The sequence below is a fragment of the Pleurodeles waltl genome, chromosome 5, assembly GCF_031143425.1.
Source record: "Pleurodeles waltl isolate 20211129_DDA chromosome 5, aPleWal1.hap1.20221129, whole genome shotgun sequence".
Taxonomy (NCBI): Eukaryota; Metazoa; Chordata; class Amphibia; order Caudata; family Salamandridae; genus Pleurodeles; species Pleurodeles waltl.
In genome coordinates, this window is record NC_090444.1 from 67688349 (window position 1) to 67713331 (window position 24983).

General features: G+C 46.8%; 1 protein-coding gene across 1 annotated transcript in view; it reads left to right on the top strand.

Moving 5' to 3' along the window:
- GTF3C2 (general transcription factor IIIC subunit 2) overlaps nt 1-24983 on the top strand; it is a 720157-nt gene that overhangs the window by 442802 nt on the left and 252372 nt on the right. Inside the window, exon 12 of the mRNA XM_069236502.1 lies at nt 17798-17927. Coding sequence (XP_069092603.1) covers nt 17798-17927 — 130 coding nt within the window. The remainder of the gene's footprint in view (nt 1-17797; nt 17928-24983) is intronic.

Genomic DNA, 24983 nt, shown 5'->3' on the forward strand with positions numbered 1-24983 from the left:
GGGCGTGTTAGAGCCTGTCCCAAATCTCTGTGAAATACAGAATTGCAGTTGAGATGTTTTCTTGTTTGGAAAAAAATCGGGAGAGTGACGAACCATTTTGGATCTTGGGCAGATCAGTAAATACCAATTGCTCAGGATTGTCATCAAGCAGGAGGTGCTCCAAAATGGATATACATGTGACTTTGCTGGATTTGCTACATGCATATTTCCACATCCCGGTTCATAATTTCAAACATGGAGTTTTGTCCGTAGATGCAGCCTAATACCATTATCAATTGAAGAAGCTGCCCTTCGATCTCATTGAGCACCAAGAAGTTTCACAAAGTGTGTGACCCCTGTAGCAGCATTCTACTAGGAGAATCACATTTTTTCCTTATTTAGACAACACGCTTGTCCAAGGCAATTCATACCATATCTTGCATCTTTTCCGTTCTCATCCTGTAGTTATGCCTGCCCCCAACAGTCCTGGCCAGAAGCTGCTTTTGTTACTTTTTTATTTGTTATTTTATTAAATAAAAAGAGCTTTGCATCCCAGTTGCAGGTATGCATGCATATGTATGTGACATGCCACTAACCCTGTGCTTGCCCTCACAATATCCCTTTATCTTTGCTAAAAGGTATAGGCCAGAATCTGTATCCCTCACAAGGCCTAGCCCTGAATTTTTCATTATTCTTTCAACATGTTTTTTTTTTGTTTTTCCTCGACCTTGAGAAAAATGCATGAGTAATTCACAGCCTTCACTGAATGAAAACTATAAATACAGGGCTCTGAAAACCTGGTTAAAATGTTAACATAATTTGAGTCAGAAGGCCATTCAAGGCTGCAAAGGCATGCAGTTGGAAGCAATTGCCCATAATCCTCAGGGCAAAAACATGTCTGAGGCTATTAGATTTGAAAGGCATAAAGGATTAAGTAGCTAGCAGAGGAATCATGGTATATTGTCTACAATTACAATATGTGTTGCTGAAACAAACGTTTCTTATAACAACTCTCATAGAACACTTGTCTAAGTAATGATCCTCTGTAAATGAGAATAAGGTACCGATTTCAAGCAACATGAGCAGGGAATGGCTAAGCTAGTTGACTCTGGCTAAATTTCTTCAAATGCAAGTGCTGATTTGGGGCATTAGCAAAGTATATATGTCAGTGTTTTAAGTCAGTACTTTGGAGTTTAAGATGTGCTAGTCTATCAGTTGACACTTAATATGTCTGACCCACTCCCATTAAGGATTGTCACAGTTGAATTTGCCATCCTGAATTTGAAATTCCCTAAAGCCCTGAACTCCAAGGGATTCTCAAGTACCTTAATAAAATTAAATCCTGATTGGTTTCTATCAAACTCCCTTTCAGAGGGCCATGGGACAAGCAGCAGCTACTGGGTGCAACCGTGGAGGTCCAGGCCTTTTACTCCTAATGTCTCAGGCCCAACTTACTTAGGGGCTCTGAGCAACTGGGCCAAGTTCCCATTCAGCACTTGTCACTCCGTGGTAGGGTGGGTTGAGCGGCTCAAGCCTTCTTGGAGAAGAGGTCGATTTAAGGTGATCAATAAATGACTGCCCAGTCAGATACTTGCTTTAATGAAAAAGTAGAGTTTATATAAACGAAAGAACGGGAATATGACGCACCACAAATAATATACACAGACTTCTTAAGGCAGGCACGCTAGTGTTAATACAGGTCTGCTCGTGAGGGCAGTTTTATTCCCCGTTCATGTAAGGCAACACTTAAAGCATGCTTGTGAATTAAAATCTTAGAAGTTCAGCAATGGCTTTTGGAAAGCCATAGTCCTTGTGCTGTGGTGCTTCTGTCAGAGCAAATGCCCCCTGAAGCCCAGCGGCCCGATACTCAAAATAACGTTTCTTCTGCTGGAATGGGGGTTTGGAGAGCCCAGACATGTGCCAACAGCCTATCGATGAGTAGAAGGCTGGTTGCTGCGATCAAGGGTGCAGATGTCCTTGTTTCTGTGATAAGTCTCCCTGAGTCCGGTGACAGGTCATGGGTACTCTGGGTTTGGGGGGTTGAATCAATGATGTTCCTCCATAGGTTGTAAGCTGAAACGTTTTGACAGCTGCACGCTGCTCCAAGGGTGACTATCCTCTCTACTAGCGGTGGCCCCCTGTTGACATACAGGGGTCCCACCCAGTGACACACCAAGCAACAGCCCCTTCAGATTACCTCACAGAATAGGGTGATGGCCCTTAATCTTCATTGCTGCCCCCACCTGACATACGGGGCCTTGAACACTCATATTCTGAGAGCCCTATAGATGTGGCATTCTAGACGAACCAGAATTGCACACTCAGCTCCTGGGATCCACTTGGCAGTATCCCATCTGGACCTTGCTCCGTCCAGGCTGTCACCCTCTCTTACAAGGGACCTCTGGTATTCGGTCAAGCAGAAGCTGGTGCAATACCTTGATTCTTCTGGGTGACGTCCTTTCACCCAGCAGAGATGGCAGTCTTGGTGTTCCCAGTCCTGAGCACTGATGAACAGCTTTGGTTTCACAATCTTGGGAGGATCAAGCTCTCCGTTTTATGATCAGTTTCCAGACCTAAATGTAATTTAGTGTGAGTCTTTGAAGTTAGCATTATGGGGGTTGCCCACTTTGAAGTGCCCCCTCCTCTGTCTTATCCTTCCTTCTGAAAGACGTCTATCACAGCAAAAGTGTCTCAAAACTCGATAGCCGCAAAACACAGGTCACAGGGGTGACTAGAGTATCACACATGGATGTCAGTCTCACTGATACTTTTTTCAAAAGGTTACAAAGCTTACCAGCCGTACTCTTTAAGATTTCCTTATCAGCCCCACCGCCTCCCTGAAATGTTTCTAGGCCATTTTGACCAGTGTTCTCTTTCACAATAGGTGAGCCCTTTTAAAATGTGTACTGAAGAGCTTATCTCTTCCATCATCCAGTGTGTTTATTTGAGAATCTCTTTTGTAATTCTTAAAATTCCCTGAAGTAAAATACCTTTAGTTGTGATCCATTCAGTGTTAGGAATGATTTGCTTCCTTCCAGCAATTTTTGCAATGCACTTGTAATTGTAAATAGAAGTGGGTTGAATAAGAAAGACTCTGTTTGGACAAAATGCTACATCACATGTTAACGATCAGATAATGCTGCCCTGAAAGCCTCAGCTGGGGTGATATCTGGATCCATGGTAACATTTGTTGGTCTTGGGCGGACACAGATCATGCATGTGTGCCATGACCTAGGTCTGTCTTATGGATTGTGGTCTTGGTTAGGCCATGAGGGGTGCCCATAGCACTTCCCTCATGTAGAGGACGGTTACTGCCTTCACTGAGATTTCAGTAGCACGAGCATGTTGGTGGCAGCATTCTGTGTTTTAAGTAAACAATGATCAGTAGTTTGAACAGGCTTTTTACTTGTGTCACTGGAGTGTGTGCACTTTTGTCACACTTGTGTAAAGTTCTGCTGTTGTGTGCTTAACTCACCCTCAACCTACATTCGGATGGATGTTGCGGTGTACAGTGTGCCCGTGTTTTTGTATGAGCGTTGGTGTGTATGTCTACCTGTGAGATGTGCAATACATGGAAGTCAGCATGTGTCTGCTGGTTTGTGCTGGGATGTATGTGTACCTGTGAGAGTGTAATACATGGGAGCCTGCACACACGTGTGTACAGGGATGTATGTTTGCTTGTGAAGGACACAATAGATGGAAGCCTGAGGTTTCCATTTTAAGAGACCCAGGACCTGTTGGATAAGCATGTGGAAGTGGAGAACATCTCATAGACAACTTTTTGGATTGCTGCATCCCTGGGATCTGGTTGGGACATATCACTAAGTTTTGTTGGATTTTGACGATTCTTTACAAGAGACTGTTGAGGTAGAGAAGTACCATGTTTTATTGAAAATGGTGTCTATGTTATTGGGATGTCTGTTAAAGGGTATGAAATGCCAGAAAGGGTTCACTAATATGACTTCTAACTGCAGATCTCTTACTTTTAAATTTCCCAAGCGTCAGACTGGATCCGGAAAATGTTGTCGGAGCAGTACCCCTGCATGCTGTCGGGTGATCGTAGTTTCCTCATCTAACACCTTACCCCTCAGAACCTGGCAGTTCAGGCCCCAGCTTCCCATGGCGCGTTCCCTGCAGCTCCCCCAGAAATAGAATCCAAGAGGCTGGACTTACTTGGGAAGAAGATGTCTTTTCACCAGCCTGGCATTGAGGTTGGCGAACGCCACATGCCTTTTGGGACGCTATTCTCATATGCTATGGGATACGGTTTTGCAAGTGTTGCCACAGGTTCCGGAAGAGGCTGGGCCATCCTCTCCCAAGCAGTAAAATACGGGAGAGACGCAGCAAAGTTCTCCATTAGATGTGGTCTGGACATGACTGACTCGCTGGGCAGAGCGGTCTCCTCAGTGGTGGCCTTAAGGCATCATGCCTGGCTGAGAGCATCTGACTTCTCGAGGGATGTCCAGGCCAATCTCATGGACGTGCCCTTCGACAGGACTCATATCTTCGGAGAGAAGGCAGACTCTGCGCAGGAGTGCTTCAAGGATTCGTGGACTGCTGCCAAGTCCTTGGGCCTTACAGTGACCCCTCGCCCATAGTCTGCCTTTCGTGGCTGTGGGAGGTGCGTGCCACTGCACCAGCCCTATGCCAGCCACTGTCCTATGCAGACTCCCCAAGCTGGGCTAGGACGTGGGTGCGGTCCCTTCAGACCGAGTGGGTCTGCCAGCCAGAAGTCGTCCACCACCCGGCAGCTGCAGCCTCTAAACCTTATTAGTTTTGTTCTGCAAGAACATGGTTGCCCACTTGGAGGGAGAATCCAACACCTCCTCCTCCTCTGGCAGTCCATAACAGTCAGTCAAATGTTTATAGAGTACTGCATATCACCCGTGAGGAGCTTGTGAGGGAACATCAGGCAAATGGGTCTTGCAGATCATTTGGGGGAGGGGGGTTTACTCCTTCACTCCCCCTATACCGCCATCTCAAGAACAGCTGGTGCAGGATCACTTATCTCTGCTCTGAGAGGAAGTTACAGCTCTTTTGGCCAAGAGGGCTATAAAAAGGGTTCCTAATTCAGAAGTAGGCAGTGGTTGTTATTCCTGCAACTTTCTGATACCCAAAAAGAACAAGGACAAGCATTGTCGATCTACCTGGACCGCACAAAAGAGTTCCTGGTGAACGACCAACTGTTTGTGGGGTATACAGTAGCGAAAAGAGGTCAGGCAATACAGAAATGGGCCATTTCTCGCAGGGTCATTCTCTGTATTAAGATCGGTTACGCCCTGGCTAAAAAGCAGCCTCCCAAAGACCTACAGGCCCATTCCGCCTGGGCAAGAGCTGCAACCATAGCATTAGTGTAGGGAAATGCCTCCCTTGGCATGGTTACCCCCAAACGTGTTGCCTTTTGTTGATGCCAGTTATGATTGAAAGTGTGCTGGGACCCTGCTAACCAGGCCCCAGCAACAGTGTTCTTTCCCTAAACTGTACATTTGTTCACACAATTGGCACAGCCCTGGCACACAGATAAGTCCCTTCTAAATGGTACCCCTGGTACCAAGGGCCCTGTGGCCAGGGAAGGTCTCTAAGGGCTGCAAGTCACCCCTCTAACAGGCCTTACAGCCCTAAGGCAGGGTGCACTATACCACAGGTGAGGGCATAATTGCATGAGCACTATGCCCCTACAGTGTCTAAGCCACACCTTAGACATTGTAAGTGCAGGGTAGCCATAAAGAGTATATGGTCTGGGAGTCTGTCAAATAAGAACTCCACAGTTCCATAATGAGTACACTGAAATCTGGGACGTTTGGTATCAAACGTCTCAGCACAATAAATGCACACTGATGCCAGTGTGGGATTTATTGTAAAATACACCCAGAGGGCATCTTAGAGATGCCCCCTGAATACCAGTCTGACTCCTAGTGCTAGGCTGACCAGTTTCTGCCAGCCTGCCACAACCAGACGAGTTTCTGGCCACATGGGGTGAGTGCCTTTGTCACTCTGTGGCCAGGAACAAAGCCTGTACTGGGTAGAGGTGCTTCTCACCTCCCCCTGCAGGAACTGTAACACCTGGCGGTGAGCCTCAAATGCTCATGCCTTTTGTTACAGCACCCCAGGGCATCCCAGCTAGTGGAGATGCCCGCCCCTCTGGCCTCTGTCCCCACTTTTGTTGGCAAGTCCGTAGGAGATAATGAGAAAAACAAGGAGGCGTCACCTACCAGTCAGGACAGTCCCTAAGGTGCCCTGAGCTGAGGTGCCCCTACCTTTAGAAATCCTCCATTATGAGTTTGGAGGTGCCACCTCCCCTCTGAAAGGAGGCAATTGGCTACTGCCCCCCGGACCTAAACACCCCCCTAAATTTAGAATTTAGGGGCGACCCTGAACCCAGGAAATCAAATTCCTGCAACCTGAAGAAAGGACTGCTGACCTGAAAGCCCCGCAGAGATGACGGAGACGACAACTGACTTTTGTCCCCACCCCTACCGGCCTCTCTCCAGACTCAAAGAACCTGCACAGCGACGCATCCAGTGGGACCAGTGACCTCTGAGGACTCATAGGATTGCCCTGCACCTAAAGGACCAAGAAACTCCCAAGAACAGTGGCACTGTTCAGAAACTGCAACAACTTTTAAAGAGGTGCTCACTTCCCGCCAGAAGTGGGAGTCTTCATACTCTGCACCCAAAGCCCCGGCTTGAGCACTTGGCAACCAATACTGCGGAGAGGACGCCCAGGCGACTCCAACAACGTGGACACCCTGAGTCGACCTCCCTGCACCCCCACAGTGACACCTGTATAGAGGATCCAGAGGCCCCCCCCCGGATTGCGACTGCCTGGTAACAAAGGAACCCGACGCCTGGACGAAGTACTGCACCGCAGCCCCCAGGACCGAGAGGAACCACCTACCAGTGCAGGAGTGACCAGCAGGAACCCCTCAACCTTGCCCAGTCGGTGGCTGGTCCGAGAAGCCCCCCTGTGCCCTGCCTGCATCACCTAAGTGACCCCCGGGCCTCCCATTGCTTTCTATAGCAAACCAGACGCCTACTGCACCCAGCCACCCCTGTGCCGCTGAGGGTGTGTTTTGTGGGATTGTGAGTGTCGTGTCCCCCCTTCCCCCCATGTGCTCTACAAAACTCCCCTGGTCTGCTCCCCGAGGACGCGGGTACTTACCTGTAAGCAGACTTGTACTGGAGCACCCCTGTTCTTCATAGGCGCCTATGTGTTTTGGGCCCTCCTTTGACCTCTGCACCTGACCGGCCCTGTGTTGCTGGTGCTGTGGTTTTGGGATTGCCTTGAGCCCCCAACGATGGGCTGCCTATGCCCAGGAGACTGACTGTGTAAGTGCTTTACTTACCTGCAAAAACTAACCAAACTTACCTCCCCCCAGGAACTGTTGATTTTTGCACTGTCCACTTTTAAAATAGCTTATTGCCATTTTAACCTAAACTACATGTACTACTGTCTTGTGGTTCTAAAATAAATTAGGAAAATATATTTGTCTATATAAAACCTGTTAGCCTGGAGTTAAGTATTTGAGTGTGTGTTCCTTATTTATTGCCTGTGTGTGTACAACAAAAGTTTAACACTACCCTCTGATAAGCCTACTGCTCGACCACACTACCACAAAATAGAGCATTAGAATTATCTAATTTTGCCACTATCAACCTCTAAGGGGAACCCTTGGACTCTGTGTAGACTATCTCTCACGTTGAGATAGTATATACAGAGCCACCTTCCTACAATTAGCTCTTGGAGTACCAGTCCTGGACATCAGCCAGACATCAACTTGGGCGTCCCTGTACACGTTTGCCAAACACTACTTCCTGGACAGTCAAGTCTGTAGAGATGGGCATTTCGCCTGTTCGGTCCTGCAGGACTTCTTAGTCTAGTTAAATTTGTTTGCAGCCTACCACCAGGATGGTATGACTTGGGTATCTATTTGAAGCTAAGGAAACTGCATCTCGAAGTCTCTATCAGATGAACAAGTTACGTAAATTTGGTAACGCATTATCTGGTAGAGACAGTATCTAGCTACAGATTTGTTACACCCACCCATGTTTCCCCGCTCAGCAAACAGATTTCTAGGGCTAGGGTTGTCCCCCCTTTCAGGGCCCTAGTTTGGACACACACTCTTCGGTTCACTACATGGCTCTGCACTCCTGGCATGGAAAGTCGTGACAAGTAACTGACGTCCGCACGGCTGGGTGGCCCCTATACACTACCGGTGCAGCCGACGCCTTGCAGAGCCAAACGAGGCTACTTGACGGCACCCAAGGGTCCTGACCGCGTAAAAGTTTCCAGATCCAGTCTGATGCCTTGGAAATTCAAAGGTAAGGAATCTGCAGCTAGATATTGTCTCAACCAGATAATGCGTAACCTAAGGTAAGTAATGTGTTAATTTCTAATAGTGGTTGATAATTGCCTGCACAAAGGTTGTATCTTAGTCCCTCTATTATTAGGGTCGAGCCCGCAAGCGCTCTGGCCTGTTGTAATCTCTCTGTGGGCTTTTAACCACTCCCACTCTTGCTATCCTTTCTTTGTTGTGCTTGTTTTAAATGCTTCATTTTTGTTGGTGCATTTTGTGAAATGTCCCTCCGTTGTGTGTTGAGTTCCCTCCCAGGCAATTTCACGAAGTGAACATTTTTGTTGGCCATCACACTACGTCACGCTTCCTCCTGCAACAGTGTTTGACAGCCCCTCCTCCTGTTTCGGTTTCTCTTTCATCCCAGTCACGATCCTTTCTACACATTCACGCATGGAGCCAATAACTCTCATGGTGGCCATGGCACTTTGAATTGACTTGCTTATGTCAACTGTTTTAGTTTTCATTTTCAATTTATGTGGCAAAAAACGTCCAGTTAGGAATTTACAACGCTAATAGCTCTAACTCGAGCAAACACGAGACCCATTGAATTGCAAATGCTTGTTTTTATTATATTTTTTAATTGCCTGATTAGCTGCTGCTGTTCAATGATTTCCACCTACGTTTGCAGACCTCTGTATATCAATTTCTCTTCACAGAAATAGAACTGTTGTTTATCTATTTATGTAGGATTACAAAGATTTGTGTGTAAATTAAACAAAGTGATATAGAAGTATCATTCTGACTAATTATCCGAAATTCAAAACATTTTTTTAGAATTAAAGCCGAGCAAGAACGATGAACATTTTTGTTTATTTTAAAGCATCTGATAGAGACTTCTAGCTGCAGATTCTTTACCTTTGAATTCTCTGGCATCCGCTTCGAATCCGGAATCTTTTTGCTGAGCAATATCATGCGCGCGCCGCTGGGTGGTGTCATTCGGATCCGCGTGCGTCGTCCGGCTCTGCGTGGCTTCGTCCGCGTTGTTCGAGCCGTCTACGTTGTCACGGTTGTCTATATAGACACCACCTCAGCTCGCGTATGTAAGTTCTTTTATCCAAAATACGTACACACCAGAAGCATAGAATCATGGATAGAACCAACATTTGTCTGTGCGAAACAAGCATGGGGTGGTTGTAAGGAATCTGCAGCTGGATACTGTCTCTACCAAATAATGCGTTACCGAAGGTAAGTAACTCGTTCATCTGATAGAGACGTCTAGCTGCTGATTCCTTACCTTTGAATAGATACCCAAGCCAAAACCTCCTGGCTGTGGGCTGCGGATACCACTCCTTACACTAGAAAGTCTTGCAGGACTGAACGGGCAAAGTACCCGTCCCTTCTTACCTGACTGTCCAGGCAGTAATGTTTCGCAAACGTGTGCAAAGACTCCCACGTTGCCACCTGGCAGATCTCCAGGACTGGTACGCCTCGAGCTAGCGCAGTGGTAGCAGCTTTGCCCCTAGTTGAATGAGCCCGCAAGCCCTCAGGAGGCTGCTTCCTGGCCAATTTGTAGCATATCCTAATGCAGAGAACAACCTCCTGGAACTCTTGTGCGGTCAAGGTAGTATGACAACATTCTCTTTGGGTCCAGTCAATGGAGTCGCTCCTCTTCCTTAGAGTGATACAGTGGAGCAGAGAAGCTGGGCAGGGTGATATTCTGACCCAGATGGAATGGGGTCACCACCTTAGGGAGGAAAGAGGCACGAGTTCTGAGAATCACTTTATCTGGATGGATAGTGAGATACAGTGGCCTTTATGACAGGGCTTGCATCTCACTCACCTTCCTGGCAGATGTTATTACCACTAAGAAGGATGTCTTGATGATAAGCAGCCGGAGGGGACAGTTGTGTAAAGGTTCGAAGGGAGCACACATAAAAAATGTGAGGACAAAATGTAAGTCCCATTGAGGCATAATAAGGGGCGTAGGGGGAACCATATGTACAAGCCCTTTGAGGAATCTATTTACAATGGGAGATTTGAACAAGGAAGGCTGGTTAGGCAGCCGAAGAAATGCAGATAAGGCAGGAAGATAGCCCTTTAGAGTCCCTAAGGTATAACCCTGCTGGGCAAGAGACAGAATGAAAAGAAGAATGTCAGAAAGAGAAGCAGAAAGAGGGTCAATAGACCTTTCTGTACAATAATATACAAAGTGTTTCCAACGGCAGGCGTGTACCGACTTAGTGGAGGGACGCCTGGCTGCCAAAATAACCTTACAGACTTCGGGAGGTAGGTCAAAAGCCATCAACTGACACCCATCAATCTCCGAACAACGTCACCCGACAGCACGTATTGCTCAGCAAAAAGATTCCGGATTCGAAGCTGACGCCAGGGAATTCAAAGGTAAGAAATCTGCAGCTAGACAGAGTCTCTACCAGATAATGCGTTACCGAAGGTAAGTAACTTGTTCTTATAGCACTTTTATCCAGAAGTAAAACTATTAAAAACATCAGATAGTACCAAAATGAGTCTCATATACATTTGTGCAGCAAGAAAGAGACACTCTTAAACCATGATTGAGTGCTTTGGAGTTTTGCCGGAATTTAAAAGAGCCTAATATTTATTATAACATGCAATTTTTGGTGTGGTAAGCTCAGAATCTATAAATATTATTTCTCTCGTAGGGGATTTCCATGATAAGTCAGAAGCACTGAATAGTCCGACCACTTGTGGGGACCCCGGAGCACTTCCTTAAAATATAACTTCTTAAGTGGAGATTTTCGCCTTTCTTCAGGAAGGCCTGTAAATGCACTTAAGAAAGAGGCAAATAATGGAGCCTATGTACATTGGATACCCTGGCCGAAGTCTTCATCATGAAGTCAAAAAAGGACCAATACATTATAATAGGAGATACATTTGCAACAAAATAAATCTCCCTTGCAAACCCATTATCTAATAGAGGCTTCTAGTTGCAGATTCCTTACCTTTGAATTTCCCCAGGCATCAGACTGGATCCAGAGATTTTTCTTCGAGCAGTATCTCTGCGTGACGTCAGGTGACGCTGGTCGACTCCGCGGGCAGCGTTCTCGCCGTGATGACATCACGGTCGTATATAGGCGCCACTGCGGTGCGCTGACGCCAGTTCTTTTCTTTCCACGCCAGCCTACACGCAGATCCTGAGAGAGCTACCTCAGTCATTTTTTGTCTACGTCATCACTTTTGTCGAAATTTTTTACGAGTTCGTGGAGGCATCGAGGGATGTCCCGCAAGACCGAATTCAAGCCCTGCGACTCCTGTCACCGAACTATGTCGGTGACGGATCCGCACCTCATGTGTGTCTGGTGCCTGGGGCACGATCACAATCGAAGTTGTGCTATGAACCCAAAAGCTTTGAGAGCGGTCCTTAAAGCTCATTGCGGCCCGGCACTTGACTCCGCGGCGCTCATGGTCCCGCTCCTTGTCCTCCAAGCCATCGGGACATTTTGGGTCACAAAAAGAAGTCGTCGACAAGGTCAAGCGTTCTTCGACTTCACCCCGTCAATCGGATGATATGACACGGGAAGAGCTTTGATGCTCTAGGCCTCCGTCAACGGAGCTTTCCTCTGGGTCGGCTCCATGCTTCCCCAACTTCCCGGGAGCCAGAGCCACCCCTGCCCAACTTAAGGAATTTTACGAGGCCATGCGCCTCATTTTTGGGCGGTCTGACCCACCTTTGGTGCTTTCGGGCACAGGTGAGTTGGTTGGGGCTCCCTCGGTTTCAAAGCTGTCTGCTTCGGCCAGGGCTGTGGAGGGCCCTTCCGGATCCAATCGTGGATCCGTCCCGATGCCGGTCTTGCCACGGTGACCTTCCACAGCATAGGGTCAGACCTTCACGCTCCCGACGTCGGTTGGGCCCACAATCGACGTCGATCCCATCCTCATACCCAACGACCCAGAGCCGGAACGACGTCGATCGACGCCAATTCCGTTCTCTATGGGCTCTCCTGGGCCCAGGGTTGATCCAGACCCTTATTCTTGTGGGTATGGATACGGAGAAAGTATGAAGGGGATGCTGGTCCCTTTAGAATCCCAGCTTGACCCCCAAATGGACTGGGTGTAGGATTTGGGTGATGCCAGTGGTCTAAACACCTCCCCTGACACTGGTATGCTTTCTCCTCTTGGCGTGGCTATGGAGGAGGGTGCTCCTTATTCTATGGTGGTGAGTAGGGCGGCAGAGGTCCTGGACCTCAAGATACCTTCTGTGGTGGTTAGGCCTATCATCCTAACTGACGTGCTTCAACCGGGGTCTTCCTCTTCCGAGCCCCTTCTACCCTTTAATGAAGCACTGACAGACGTCCTTTTGGGTACTTGGTCCGGTCCCAGCACAGGGGCTCTTGTGAATAGGACAATTTCCTGCCACCATCGGCCTGCTCTGTCAGACCCGAAATTCCTCACTCAACACCCCACACCTGAGAGCCTTGTCATCCAGGCTTCTTCTTCATCTGGGTCCTTCCCTGCCACATCTCCGGATAGGTAATCAAAAAGACTGGATAATTTGGGGAAGAAGTTGTTTTCTTCCAACAGTCTAGCGCTGCAGTCTGTTGGAAGAAAACTGCATGCCTTTTGGGCCGCTATTCTCATACTCTCCGGGATACGTTGCACAAGTGCTGCCTGCAGTTCCGGAGAAGGCCCGAACTGTCCTTTCCCAAGCCGTAACAGATGGGAGGGATGAAGCTAAGTTCATGTTTTGTTGTGGTCTGGATACGACCGACTCCCTTAAGGGCCCTAGTTTTGGCGCACCACTCTGTTCTTCATGGCTCCACGCTACTGGCGTTGAAAGTTGTGAAAAGAAACTGACCTCAGCGCACCGGGGTGGCACCTATATACGACCTCGACATTGTCACGGCGAGCACGACGCCCGCGGAGTCGACCTTCGCCACCTGACAGCATGCAGAGGTACTGCTCGAAGAAGAATCTCTGGATCCAGTCTGATGCCTGGGGAAATTCAAAGGTAAGGAATCTGCAACTAGAATATGTTTCTGCCAGATATTTTGTTACCGAAAGTAAGTAACTTGTACTTTTATGGTAGAGATGAAGGAGAATGGCTAAAATAGAGGCTGTGCCTTTAAAAACTCCGAGACCACCAGTATCCCATCATGCACAGCTGGTGGCAGTTGCTTCAGTTCTTTTTTCCGGCTCCTTGCCTAACTTGTGAAATTGAAAGGGATGGAGAATTGGCAACCAGTGTTGGCAAAAGAAGAAGTAGGTTGTAATATAAGTGGAGTTACAAAGAAGCAAACGTATGTGAGTGAATAGAAAAAATATTTTTTAATGGTGATGGATCATACTGCAAAATATCTTCAGGTAATGAACTTGAGTAAGCCAAGCGTGAGACAACTACAATTAACTGCTGAAAAGACAGGGTTTTCCTTTGTTGGAAAAAAGGAAACATTCTAAGCGAAACCAATGAAATATGTTTTTTAATAGAAAGAGTCGGAGAAGCAGAAGTAGTTAGGTTATGTGCAAAGGTAGATGGAACAATGAATGGAAAAAATATTTTTGAACGGTTTAAAGAAATCGAGAGGCCATTTGTGTTAAAAAAAAAAAAAAATAAAAAAAAAATTGTGATAAGACAGAAGTGCAATAGATTGCTTCAGTTTGTAACTGTAGGAAATCTGGTTATTAGTTGTGCAGGATGTGAGGCCTGCATAAGTAAATAGCCCACAGTTTCCCCTTCTGGGAACCAAGCACCCCATTGTAGCTCTAGACTCTCTCTATACCTTTGCACTCTATGCCACTCTCTCATAGTAGTCAAGCAGAGTAGAGCAACGCCTACTTAAGTGAGGTGGTGTGGGCTAATAATCACCATTCACTGGCACACAGTAAAACAGTCAGTAAATGATTGTCCAGTCAATACTCCCTGTAAGGAAATGCCTCCTTGGCATGGTTACCCCCTGCCTTTGCTGATGACAAGTTATGATTTGAAAGTGTGCTGAGGCCTGCTAACCAGGCCCCAGCACCAGTGTTCTTTCCCTAAAACAGTACCTTTGTTTCCACAATTGTAAGACCCTTGTAACTGGTACCCCTGGTACCAAGGGCCCTGATGCCAGGGAAGGTCTCTAAGGGCTGCAGCATGTCTTATGCAACCCTGGGGACCCCCCCACTCAGCAGAGACACACTGCTTGCCTGGTGTGTGCTGGTGGGGAGAAAATGACTAAGTCGACATGGCACTCCCCTCAGGGTGCCATGCCAACCTTACACTGAATATGGCATAGGTAAGTCACCCCTCTAGCAGGCCTTACAGTAAGGCAGGGTGCACTATACAATAGGTGAGGGCATAGGTGCATGAGCACTATGCCCCTACAGTGTCTAAGCAAAACCTTAGACATTGTAAGTGCAGGGTAGCCATAAGAGTATATGGTCTGGGAGTCTGTCATACACGAACTCCACAGCACCATAATGGCTACACTGAAAACTGTGAAGTTTGGTATCAAACCTCTCAGCAAAATAAATGCACACTGATGCCAGTGTACATTTTATTGTGAAATACACCCCAGAGGGCATCTTAGAGATGCCCCCTGAAAACATACCCGACTTCCAGTGTGGGCTGACTAGTTTTACCAGCCTGCCACACCCCAGACATGTTGCTGGCCACATGGGGAAGAGTGCCTTTGTCACTCTGTGGCTAGTAACAAAGCCTGTACTGGGTGGAGGTGCTTCTCACCTCCCCCTGCAGGAACTGTAACACCTGGCGGTGAGCCTCAAAGGCTCACCCCTTTGTTACAGCGCCACAGGGCATTCCAGCTAGTGGAGATGCCCGCCCCCTCCGGCCACGGCCCCACTTTTGGCGGCAAGGCCGGAGGAGATAATGAGAAAAACCAGGAGTCGTCACTGGCCAGTCAGGACAACCCCTAAGGTGTCCTGAGCTGAGGTGACTCTGACTTTTAGAAATCCTCCATCTTGCAGATGGAGGATTCCCCCACTAGGATTAGGGATGTGCCCCCCTCCCCTCAGGGAGAAGGCACAAAGTGGGTGTAGCCACCCTCAGGGCTAGTAGCCATTGGCTACTAACCCCCCAGACCTAAACACACCCCTAAATTGAGTATTTAGGGGCCCCCAGAACCAAGCAAGATAGATTCCTGCAACCTGAAGACGAAGAAGGACTGCTGACCTGAAGCCCTGCAGAGAAGACGGAGACACCAACTGCTTTGGTCCCAGCCCTACCGGCCTGTCTGCCCACTTCGAGAAAAACTGCAACAGCGACGCGTCCCCCAGGGTCCAGCAACCTCTGAAGCCTCAGAGGACTACCCTGCATCTAAAAGGACCGAGGACAGCGGCCCTGTTCCACAAAGACTGCAACTTTGCAACAAAGAAGCAACTTTTGAAGATGCCGGAAGCGTGAGACTTTCCACTCTGCACCCGACGCCCCCGGCTCGACCTGCGGAGAACCAACACTACAGGGAGGACTCCCCGGCGACTGCAACCCTGTGAGTAGCCAGAGTTGAGCCCCCCCAGCGAAGCCTGCAGAGGGAATCCAGAGGTTCCCCCTGACCGCGACTGCCTGCTTCAAAGAACCCGACGCCTGGTAAAGACACTGCACCCGCAGCCCCCAGGACCTGAAGGATCCGACCTCCAGTGCAGAAGCGACCCCCAGGTGGCACTCTCCCTTGCCCAGGTGGTGGCTACCCCGAGGAGCCCCCCCCCCCACCTTGCCTGACTGCTTCACTGAATAGACCCCTGGGTCTCCCATTGAAACCTATTACAAACCTGACGCCTGTTTGCACTCTGCACCCGGCCGCCCCTGTGCCGCTGAGGGTGTACTTTCTGTGCTGACTTGTGTCCTCCCCCCCCCCCCCCCCCCGGTGCCCTACAAAACCGCTCTGGTCTGCCCTCCGAAGTCGCAGGTACTTACCTGCTGGCAGACTGGAACCAGGGCGCACCCTTCTCCATTGAAGCCTATGCATTTTGGGCACCACTTTGACCTCTGCACCTTACCTGCCCTGAGCTGCTGGTGTGGTAACTTTGGGGTTGCCCTGAACCCCCAACGGTGGGCTACCTTGGACCCAACTTTGAACCCTGTAGGTGGTTTACTTACCTGCAAAACTAACCAATACTTACCTCCCCCAGGAACTGTTGAAATTTGCACTGTCTAGTTTTAAAATAGCTTATTGCCATTTTTGCCAAAACTGTGCATGCTATTTAGCTGATTCAAAGTTCCTATGATACCTAAGTGAAGTACCTTTCATTTGAAGTATTGATTGTAAATCTTGAACCTGGGGTTCTTAAAATAAACTAAGAAAAGATATTTTTCTATACAAAAACCTATTGGCCTAGAATTGTCTCTGAGTGTGTGTTCCTCATTTATTGCCTGTATGTGTCCAACAAATGCTTAACACTACCCTCTGATAAGCCTACTGCTCGACCACACTACCACAAAATAGAGCATTAGAATTCTCTTTTTGCCACTATCTTACCTCTAAGGGGAACCCTTGGACTCTGTGCATGCTATTTCTTACTTTGAAATAGTACATACAGAGCCAACTTCCTACACTTCCCCTTTAGAAAATACACACAAAATACATTAGGTTACATTAGGAAATCACATTTGACCCCTAAAGGGTCATGACCCGTGAAATCACACTAACAACCTACCCGGACTCCTCTATACTCCCTGACCCCCACCCGCCACCCCTCGCCTATACCAGACAGCCTGTTGATTTTTGTCTAGGGTCATCAAAACATATCAGGTTGGCTTCATCAAAGATTCACCCTATTAAAAGACCAAAACACCACAAAAAACATAATTTCCTGCGTATTTACAATACCAGTAATTAACCATGTGTAAATGCAGTAATCACTATCAGTAAAGCATTTTAACACTGCCCAACATTTACTGTAAACATTATTGATTAAAAAAGCATTGGAATCCGCCGTATCTTGTCTGGCTTTTTAATACACATTTAGGGCACATAAAATGCAGTCATAGTACTAGAGGGCACTACACTCCCTGCTAAGGAGCAAAAACATCTGCCATGGAACACTTTTAAATCAAGGGAAATTCTGGAGAGGTCATAATATTGGAGACCCCAGAAACATAGTCAGTTATTTGGAGTGAATCACTGGGGGGAGGGCTACTGTGGCCTCATTCAGTCCTCCGCAAAATGTTGTGATGCCCCTGCCAATTTTGGGGCCTCTACAAAGCACCTTTTTAAGTTAGGAAAAGCCCTGCAGGGCATTATATTTGAAAGAGCAGAAAAAATTGAGAATTAAAGTATTTCCTTTTTTACTTTGATAAGGTACTAGACTTACTAGTGGTAATCACAGTTCAAGTTCTGGTTGTTATTAACCTCTTTGAACTAGGTCACTTTCAAAGATTCAGATAATCATTAGACTCTTGATGTTTGTTTGGCTGCTTCTGTAGGTTTTAGCTGCCTTGCATTCTTTCTCTTCTCTGCATTTCTCCATAAACTTGACTGTCAGCTCGTCTCCTGCTTTGGTGGTGATTCCCATGATGACTCCTCCCTCACCATGTTTGTTCCCGTGCAGGTGCAGTGCGTTGCCACTCTGAACGTGGGATCCATCCAGGCATCAAGTGCCGGCGAGTGTGGGCAGTGCTTCACTGTTGCCTGGCTGCCTTCCAAACCTCATCACCACTTGGCAGCCGGCTTCTATGATGGTGAGTACTTATCCTAAGTGCTTGACTGACTTGCAGAGTTCGGTTTGAGCCCATATGTCTCACCCTGAATGTGTTAGATGTCAGTCTTTCATACTACCATCTTGTGCTTCACATAATCTGCAAATATAATTTTGATGGCTACATTCTTGCCACAGCCTTAATTTCCTTTCCATCCAAGTTACTACGATACCCTGTTTGACCGCCTAACGTTACACGTGTTGCATTGTGCTTTTAACATTCCATCTTTAATTAGTTGCATAATTTGAACGAGTAAACATTGCCAAGAAAAATAAATTGTGAAGGTTAGATTTGAGGTTGTATCAGAGCTAAGCGTTTCTCATAATCAACTGCAGGGTGGATGATTAGAAAATGCGCCAATTACCAGTAAAATAATTCTAGCATTGATCCTTGGCTGTAGGCTTCAGGTGAGTGGATTGATCCAGGCTTGGCCTTCCGTGGTTTGGGTTGTAATGGTTTTAAGGATGTTGATGCCGAGAAGGTTACCCAAGGTCAGGAGTCGGAATAGCAGTCTTTCCTAATGAGTGTATTTAATTGCTTTGTTTGAGTAGCTTGGTGATTGTGGATTTGTGCGTGAGCTGGTGCTGATTTTAAAGCAGCCCATGTACTTGTATGTTATTATCGTGTTGCAAAGTATGTCCAGTCTGGGATTGCACTTTAATTAGATAATTAGAGTCCTGTCCTTGTTTTCACACGGGGGCTGATTCTGAATGGTTTTCTGAAATCTGCAGACTTGACTGTCCCTAGAAATGTGTTGTCTGCATTACTGGGAGTGAAAATCGTACTTGTTGCAAGCCTTTTCTTGGGAACCTGGTGAAGACTTAGCTATGGTTTTTGTTGGTCTTTGTGTGGTGGTTTGTGTGTGAGGCTTTGAAGTGCACAGCTTGGTGAGTACATCAGAGGATCTTGGGTAGAGCCTAGATAGCTTAATTTAGTGTTGAAGTTTGATTTGACTGAGTTGGTTTGGCCAGGTGTGGCTTGAGGAGAAGGGATCCGAAAAGCCTGCCCTAATGGTCTTGACTTCAGTATCTCATGAAAGATTTCTTTCACTTATAGGCACGAGAGCAGCCTTTGAGTTAAGTTGAAGGGAATGGAGTGTGTTGTGTGAAGACAAGTTTAACAGTGTAGTCTTGAGATCATCCAGGGGGCGACCGGGAAGGCCTTACCTTCTTTGTGCATCTATTTTTGATGTCCAGATGAAGCAGCTCATCAAAGATGGTGGAGTGACTGACAGCCGCTTAGTGTTTTACGAGACAGAGGTTCTTGTGGGTGATGGGATGTGCTACATCTGTGCGCACCAGGTTGCGGACTGAGGAGTAGTGTAATGTAACTGCCACAGTGACACATATATGTAAAAGGTTTAACTTAAATGTTTGTCTATGGATGAGTGCCAGTGCTTTGTGAAGATGGGGCGCTGAGCAGGCAGTGGATGACCTTGGGTATAAGAGCAGGATTTAGGGCTGTCACGTGTCTCCTTTGACAATCACGTGACCTCCTCTTTTCTGCATTAGGTTAAAACGGTCTGCCTGGAGCATCCGGGAGGACTGGATGAAGTAAAGGAGTTGTCATGTGATGCTGTGCCCAGGTGCAGCCAATCAGGTAGCGGGTTATGGCCTGGAAGGAGCACTTGAAGGCATCTGTGGGAGTGAGTAGTGGAGGCAGGGAGCAGGCCAGATTTCCCTTGAAAGAAGACTCATTGGTAGATATTCTTGAATAGGAAAGAAAAAAAAATGCCTTGTCATGTTAGAAAGTGCTTGATAAATGTAGCAACGAACGAGAACCAGTTGGTCTAAGATGCTTTCAATAAAAGGAAAATGGGCACTCCTTATAGCGCTTCATAAAGATCTGGGCTGTCCTCTACACGCTTTAGGAATCGTTAATAATTTAAGGTTAAAGGTCACTAAAAGGCCTTGCTCGTGCAAGCACCCTTTCATTGCACGGAAACTGAAGTTTGCTGTGATTTGTACTGACCCAGGACTAGTTTGTGTTGTATTTATTTGTCCCGTTACATAGTGCTGCCCTTGTTTGTCGCTCAACTCTTATGTTCTGCCCTTTAAGCACTTTTTTGTTTTTGTTTGCACTGGTCATTGACTGACGCTAATTATTATACTTGAGCTCCAGGTGAGACCTAGATTCTTCCCCCGCCCCCTCCTCCTGGTTCTGTCACCAGCTTCCCCAGATCAGGCAGCGTCTTCCTCCTGAATACTCATCCCCTCGCTACCGGCAGCCGCACTCCCTCCATCCCCCGCAGCTGACAGCTGCACTGTTTTCTATCTTACAGTCCGACCTCTGCATTTACAAAAGTGATAAATAAGAGACACACTCTGTTGTTTCTCGCTGCATCTTAAATTCCAGCCCATTCTTCAAGTCGGTGACTTATAAACGGGTCCTGCCTTAAATAAAACCTGATAAGGCAGCCCGTTCCATCATGTGGACAGACCCGACTTCCAGAGAAATCATCAGCATTCATACACCTGACCATTGTCCTTCCAAGGGGGACTGTCAGTGATGCAGCAGCCCAGGCACAGCCTGCCCCCCTTCCTCCTCTCTCTTCCTACAGTGTGAGCCACCTACCACAACTAAGGTAAGGCCACAGCCGGGTGTTGCTGACTTGCACCTTGTTTTCGCGGACATTCTTATACTGCAAGTCAGTGCAATCAGACTGTGTTGTCCTCTTAGCAAGCTGAGGTTGCATACTTCGAAATCAAGTGGGGGCAAGTGTGTTTATTCGAGCCAGCTTCAAATATATTCTTAGTTCACCTAGACAATATCCCATGCAAGCAAAGATCAAGAACAGACTAACAGTTGGCCCTGTTAAGTAAGAAGGCTCATGGTACCTTTTAGGTCACAGCCTACTAGACAGCACAGCTGGTTTGTTAAAGATATATTGGGGACATTCACATAGCTGACATAGGAATGCGTTCCGCCTGTTCCTTTGTGGTTTGTAACTCACATTTTCTTGTTTTCTATTTGCTGGCACTCTTTGTTTTAAGCTGTCCAGCTTTAGTTCGTCCCTGCCCTTGCCCAAACCTTCTTTACTGTATCCTTCCAGGTCCCCACTTTCTTTAAAATTACCTTTAAGTCCTGTTCTTTTCTTGTCACATTTGCTGTGCAATAAACAAAAAGATTAAACAAAACAAAAAAAAACACCAGGCTCATACTTCTGAGAGAGCTTTGTGTTTACTTTTCTCTCTCTGATTTCAGAGAGCGTCCATAGGAAAGCAAGAGGAATACAGATTATTCTTTCCCACAGAGGCCTGCTCATGGCCCTCCTGTGCTCCAGTTTAGGAAGCTGTAACATACCCCTTAAAGTAGGCCTGCAGGAAGGAGGTGCTCACGCTTTCTGTGGCAACACATATTCAAGTCAAAACTCTTATATCAATGAACTGTTGTTTTTTTATTTAATGTGACCCTCTAGTGAATGTCTAATGATCTTTCTGTTTACAGTCAGCTAGTTAGAGCACCAAACCATTTTAATAACACGCATTGGCAAGCCAAAAGGTGTAGACTACACAACTATACTTAATGAGCAGTAGCTTCAGTATGTGCAACACATGTAATAGCATTGTGCAATAAAAACCTCGACAACACAGATTACTGCTTTCCAGAAAACTACAAATTAGTGCCTGGAAGCAACTACGTTATTTACACGACAGCCTTAAACATCCTATGTATGCCAAAACATAGTAGGTCATTATGACCCCAGCGGATGGCGTTAATAAGGAGGAACTTTCTCCAGGCTATCGGTACTTTTCTCCATATTAAGACATCAGCGGTTTGGCTAAAGGCAAACTGCCAATGTACCACACCGACCGCCATGGCGGTAATGATTGCATGCAGGATGATAACCGCACCTACCGCCATGGTTTTGCACCACTCAGCTGTACGCCACTCTACTGCACTCTGTGCCACTATACTCTGCCTCACTCCATGTCACGCAAATGTATTCTGCACCATTGCACTCCACAACACTGCACTCTACGTCACTCTGCTCCTCTGCACAACTCTACTCTACACCTTTGCACTCTACGCAACTCTACACTTCTGCACTCTAACATGCACCACTCCACTCTACCCTGAATCACTCCACTGTACACCACTTTACTCTGAAACAGTATACCCTAAGCCACAGAACCATCTTCCTCTCTGCTACACTGCACTCTACATCAGTGCACTCTACACCACATTACTCTGTGGCGTAGAGTATATTGTTTCAGAGTAATCTGCCACTCTATTCTACTACTCTGCACTCTACAACAGTGCAGTCTACACCACATTACTCGAAACAATGAACTCTATGCCAGTGCACTCTACATCAGTCTACTCTACACCTGTGTACTTTACGCCACTTCACTCTAGGACACTTTACAACACTCTGCCACACTACACGCTGATGCTCTAATCCATTGAACTCTACAACACTACTCCACTCTTAGATGTTCTAGGATACTCTGTCTATGCCATTCCATGCCACTTTACTCTACTCAATTCTGCGACACTCTTCTCCACTCAACTCTGTCACTGTATTCTACACCACTCTACTCTACCCCACCCCTCTCTACGCCAATACCCCTCTAGGCCACACTACTCTACACCACTCCACTGTATGCCACACCACCCTATGCCACGCCACTCCACTTGACTCTACAACACTCAGATCCACTCTATTCCACTCTTCTACACTACTCTACTCTAAGCCACTCCACTCAACGACAATCTACTCTGCTTTACACCACTCTCCTGTACAACACACTATGAAACGCTCTCTGTGCCACTACACACCGCTACACAACACTGTGCCATTCTACTACACCCTTTCTCTCTTCAACACTCTGCTGTCTTCATGACACTCCTTGACACTCCACTCTACTCCGTGCCACTGAACTCTACATCATTCTGCACCACTCCATAACATGCTAATTTACAATACTGCACTCTCCTTTACCCCAGTAACCTTTAGCCACGCTGAACAGCAGCCACGCTGGTTTGCAACATGGCTAAGACATTTAGGCAAGGCCAATAACTCTTTCATAAGCGAGACCTATTAGCTTTGCCAATGCTTGATCATATTTGAGAGCCAGTCTTCTCCTCCTTGTGTGGAGATTTAGCAGTGGCACGTTGACAGCTTTTGACCTTCCACCTGAAGTCTGAAAGGTTATCTGGGCAGCCAGGTGTCCCTCCACCGAAATTGGAACAAATTTGTGGCATGATGTGCAGGCAAGTCTGTTGAACCCCTTTCTGCACCTCTTTCTGAGGTTCTTTTGTTTGTTCTGTCCCTGGTCCAGCAGGGCTCTGCTCTGGGCACCCTCCAGGGTTATTTGTCTGCCATCTCGGCTTTCCTCAGGTTGCCTTAGCAACCCTTTTTGTTTAAATCTCCCATTGTTGGAAGATTTCTAAAGAGTCTTACCCATCTGTTTCCTCCAGCTCTGTTCATAATGCCTCAATGGAATTTGAACTTAATTCTTATTTTTCTGTCCTTAGTCCTTTTGAGCCACTTCACAACTGACCACTTTGGCTTCTTACCCTTAAGGCAGCCTTCCATGTAGCCATCACCTCTGTTTGCAGAGTGAGTGAGCTGCAGGCTCTGGCCACGAAGCCACCCTTCATCTCCATCCATCCTGACAAGGTAGTGCTTTGTGCCAGGGCTTCCGTTCTACCTAAAGTGGTCACACCCCTTCATGCAGACTGATCTATCAGGTTGCCTACTTTTTACACACCCCTACATTCTTCTATGGAAGAGGAGACGCTCCACCGACTGGACCAAAAAGTGTTGGAGTTCTGTATTGATTGTACCAAAGAGTTCCAGATGGATGATCAATTCTTTTTGGGTTGTGTGGAGGCGCACAAGGGTCTGGCAGTGCAGAAGAGTACCATCTCTAGATGGGTTCCCTGCATTAAAATGTGCTACGCATTGGCTAAAAAGCAATCCCCCAGAGGGTTTGCACGCTCAGTCTACCAGACCAACACCTGCAACCACTGTTAGCACGCAGACTTCCAGTCCTGGACATCTGCCAGGCAGCAGCGTGGGCATCCTTGCACATTTACCAAACACTACTGCCTGGACAGTCTGGTCCAAATGGACGGGTACTTTGCTCGTTAAGTCCTGCAGTATGATCTTGGTTTGCAGACCCTCCTCCAGGGGTGGTATTGATTAGGTATCTATTCTAAAGTAAGGAATCTGCAACTAGAAGTCTCTTTAAGATGAACAATATGCTTCTCTTCCAGGGAATTCTCATCAATAGTCCTAAGCTCTGAATGTTCCCACACATTTGCGGGGATCCCTGAAAAATATTAATTTATATGTGTGTGTGTATTAAATGTATATGTAGATATACAATTGTGCCTAGTATTTTAACGCCTCTATGCATATACATTTGTCTACATATTTATGCAGGCAATGTTAAAAGCTAAAAAAAAAATTCAAATTTTCGTTAAGTTTTTCTATAATAAATATCAAACCAGTCAAGTATTTCTGTAAGTCAGAAAAAGAGAGGCATACAGTGCAAAAATGTCCTTTATTGAAGAGAAACTGCAATGAAATGCTAAGGCATTGTTAGCCAATAGGCTGCATCTAAAACATAGCAAAGCAAAACTTGGCACCGTGCCTTTAAGATCTCCGGTGTCCCACTGTGCCCCAGAGGTGAGAGTGAGGGACAGTTAGGTCAGTTCTTCTTTCACCTCCTTCAGTGAGGATCCTAGAGCAGTGAGCTCTCATTTTCTGGTCTTTTAGCCAGAAAATGTCTACTAAAAACTACTTCTCAATACTTCATTCAGCGTTTTTTCAGTGAAAATACATCATTTCCTGACAGGAATTTATTGATTTTCCTATTTTAAAAAAATGCCATTTCTTTTTGTCAAGTGCCCTGCCTGTGGCAAAAAGAAAGCCCAGACTGACCCTCACTCAGTTTGCATCATATGTCTACCTGACACACATATACTTGAGACATACAGACACTGCCAGCAGCTTCTAAAGAGGTGGTTTGTCTCCTTGGCATCCAAGAGAGAGAGAGAAGGCAGCATCAGGAGAATCCAGGTCCG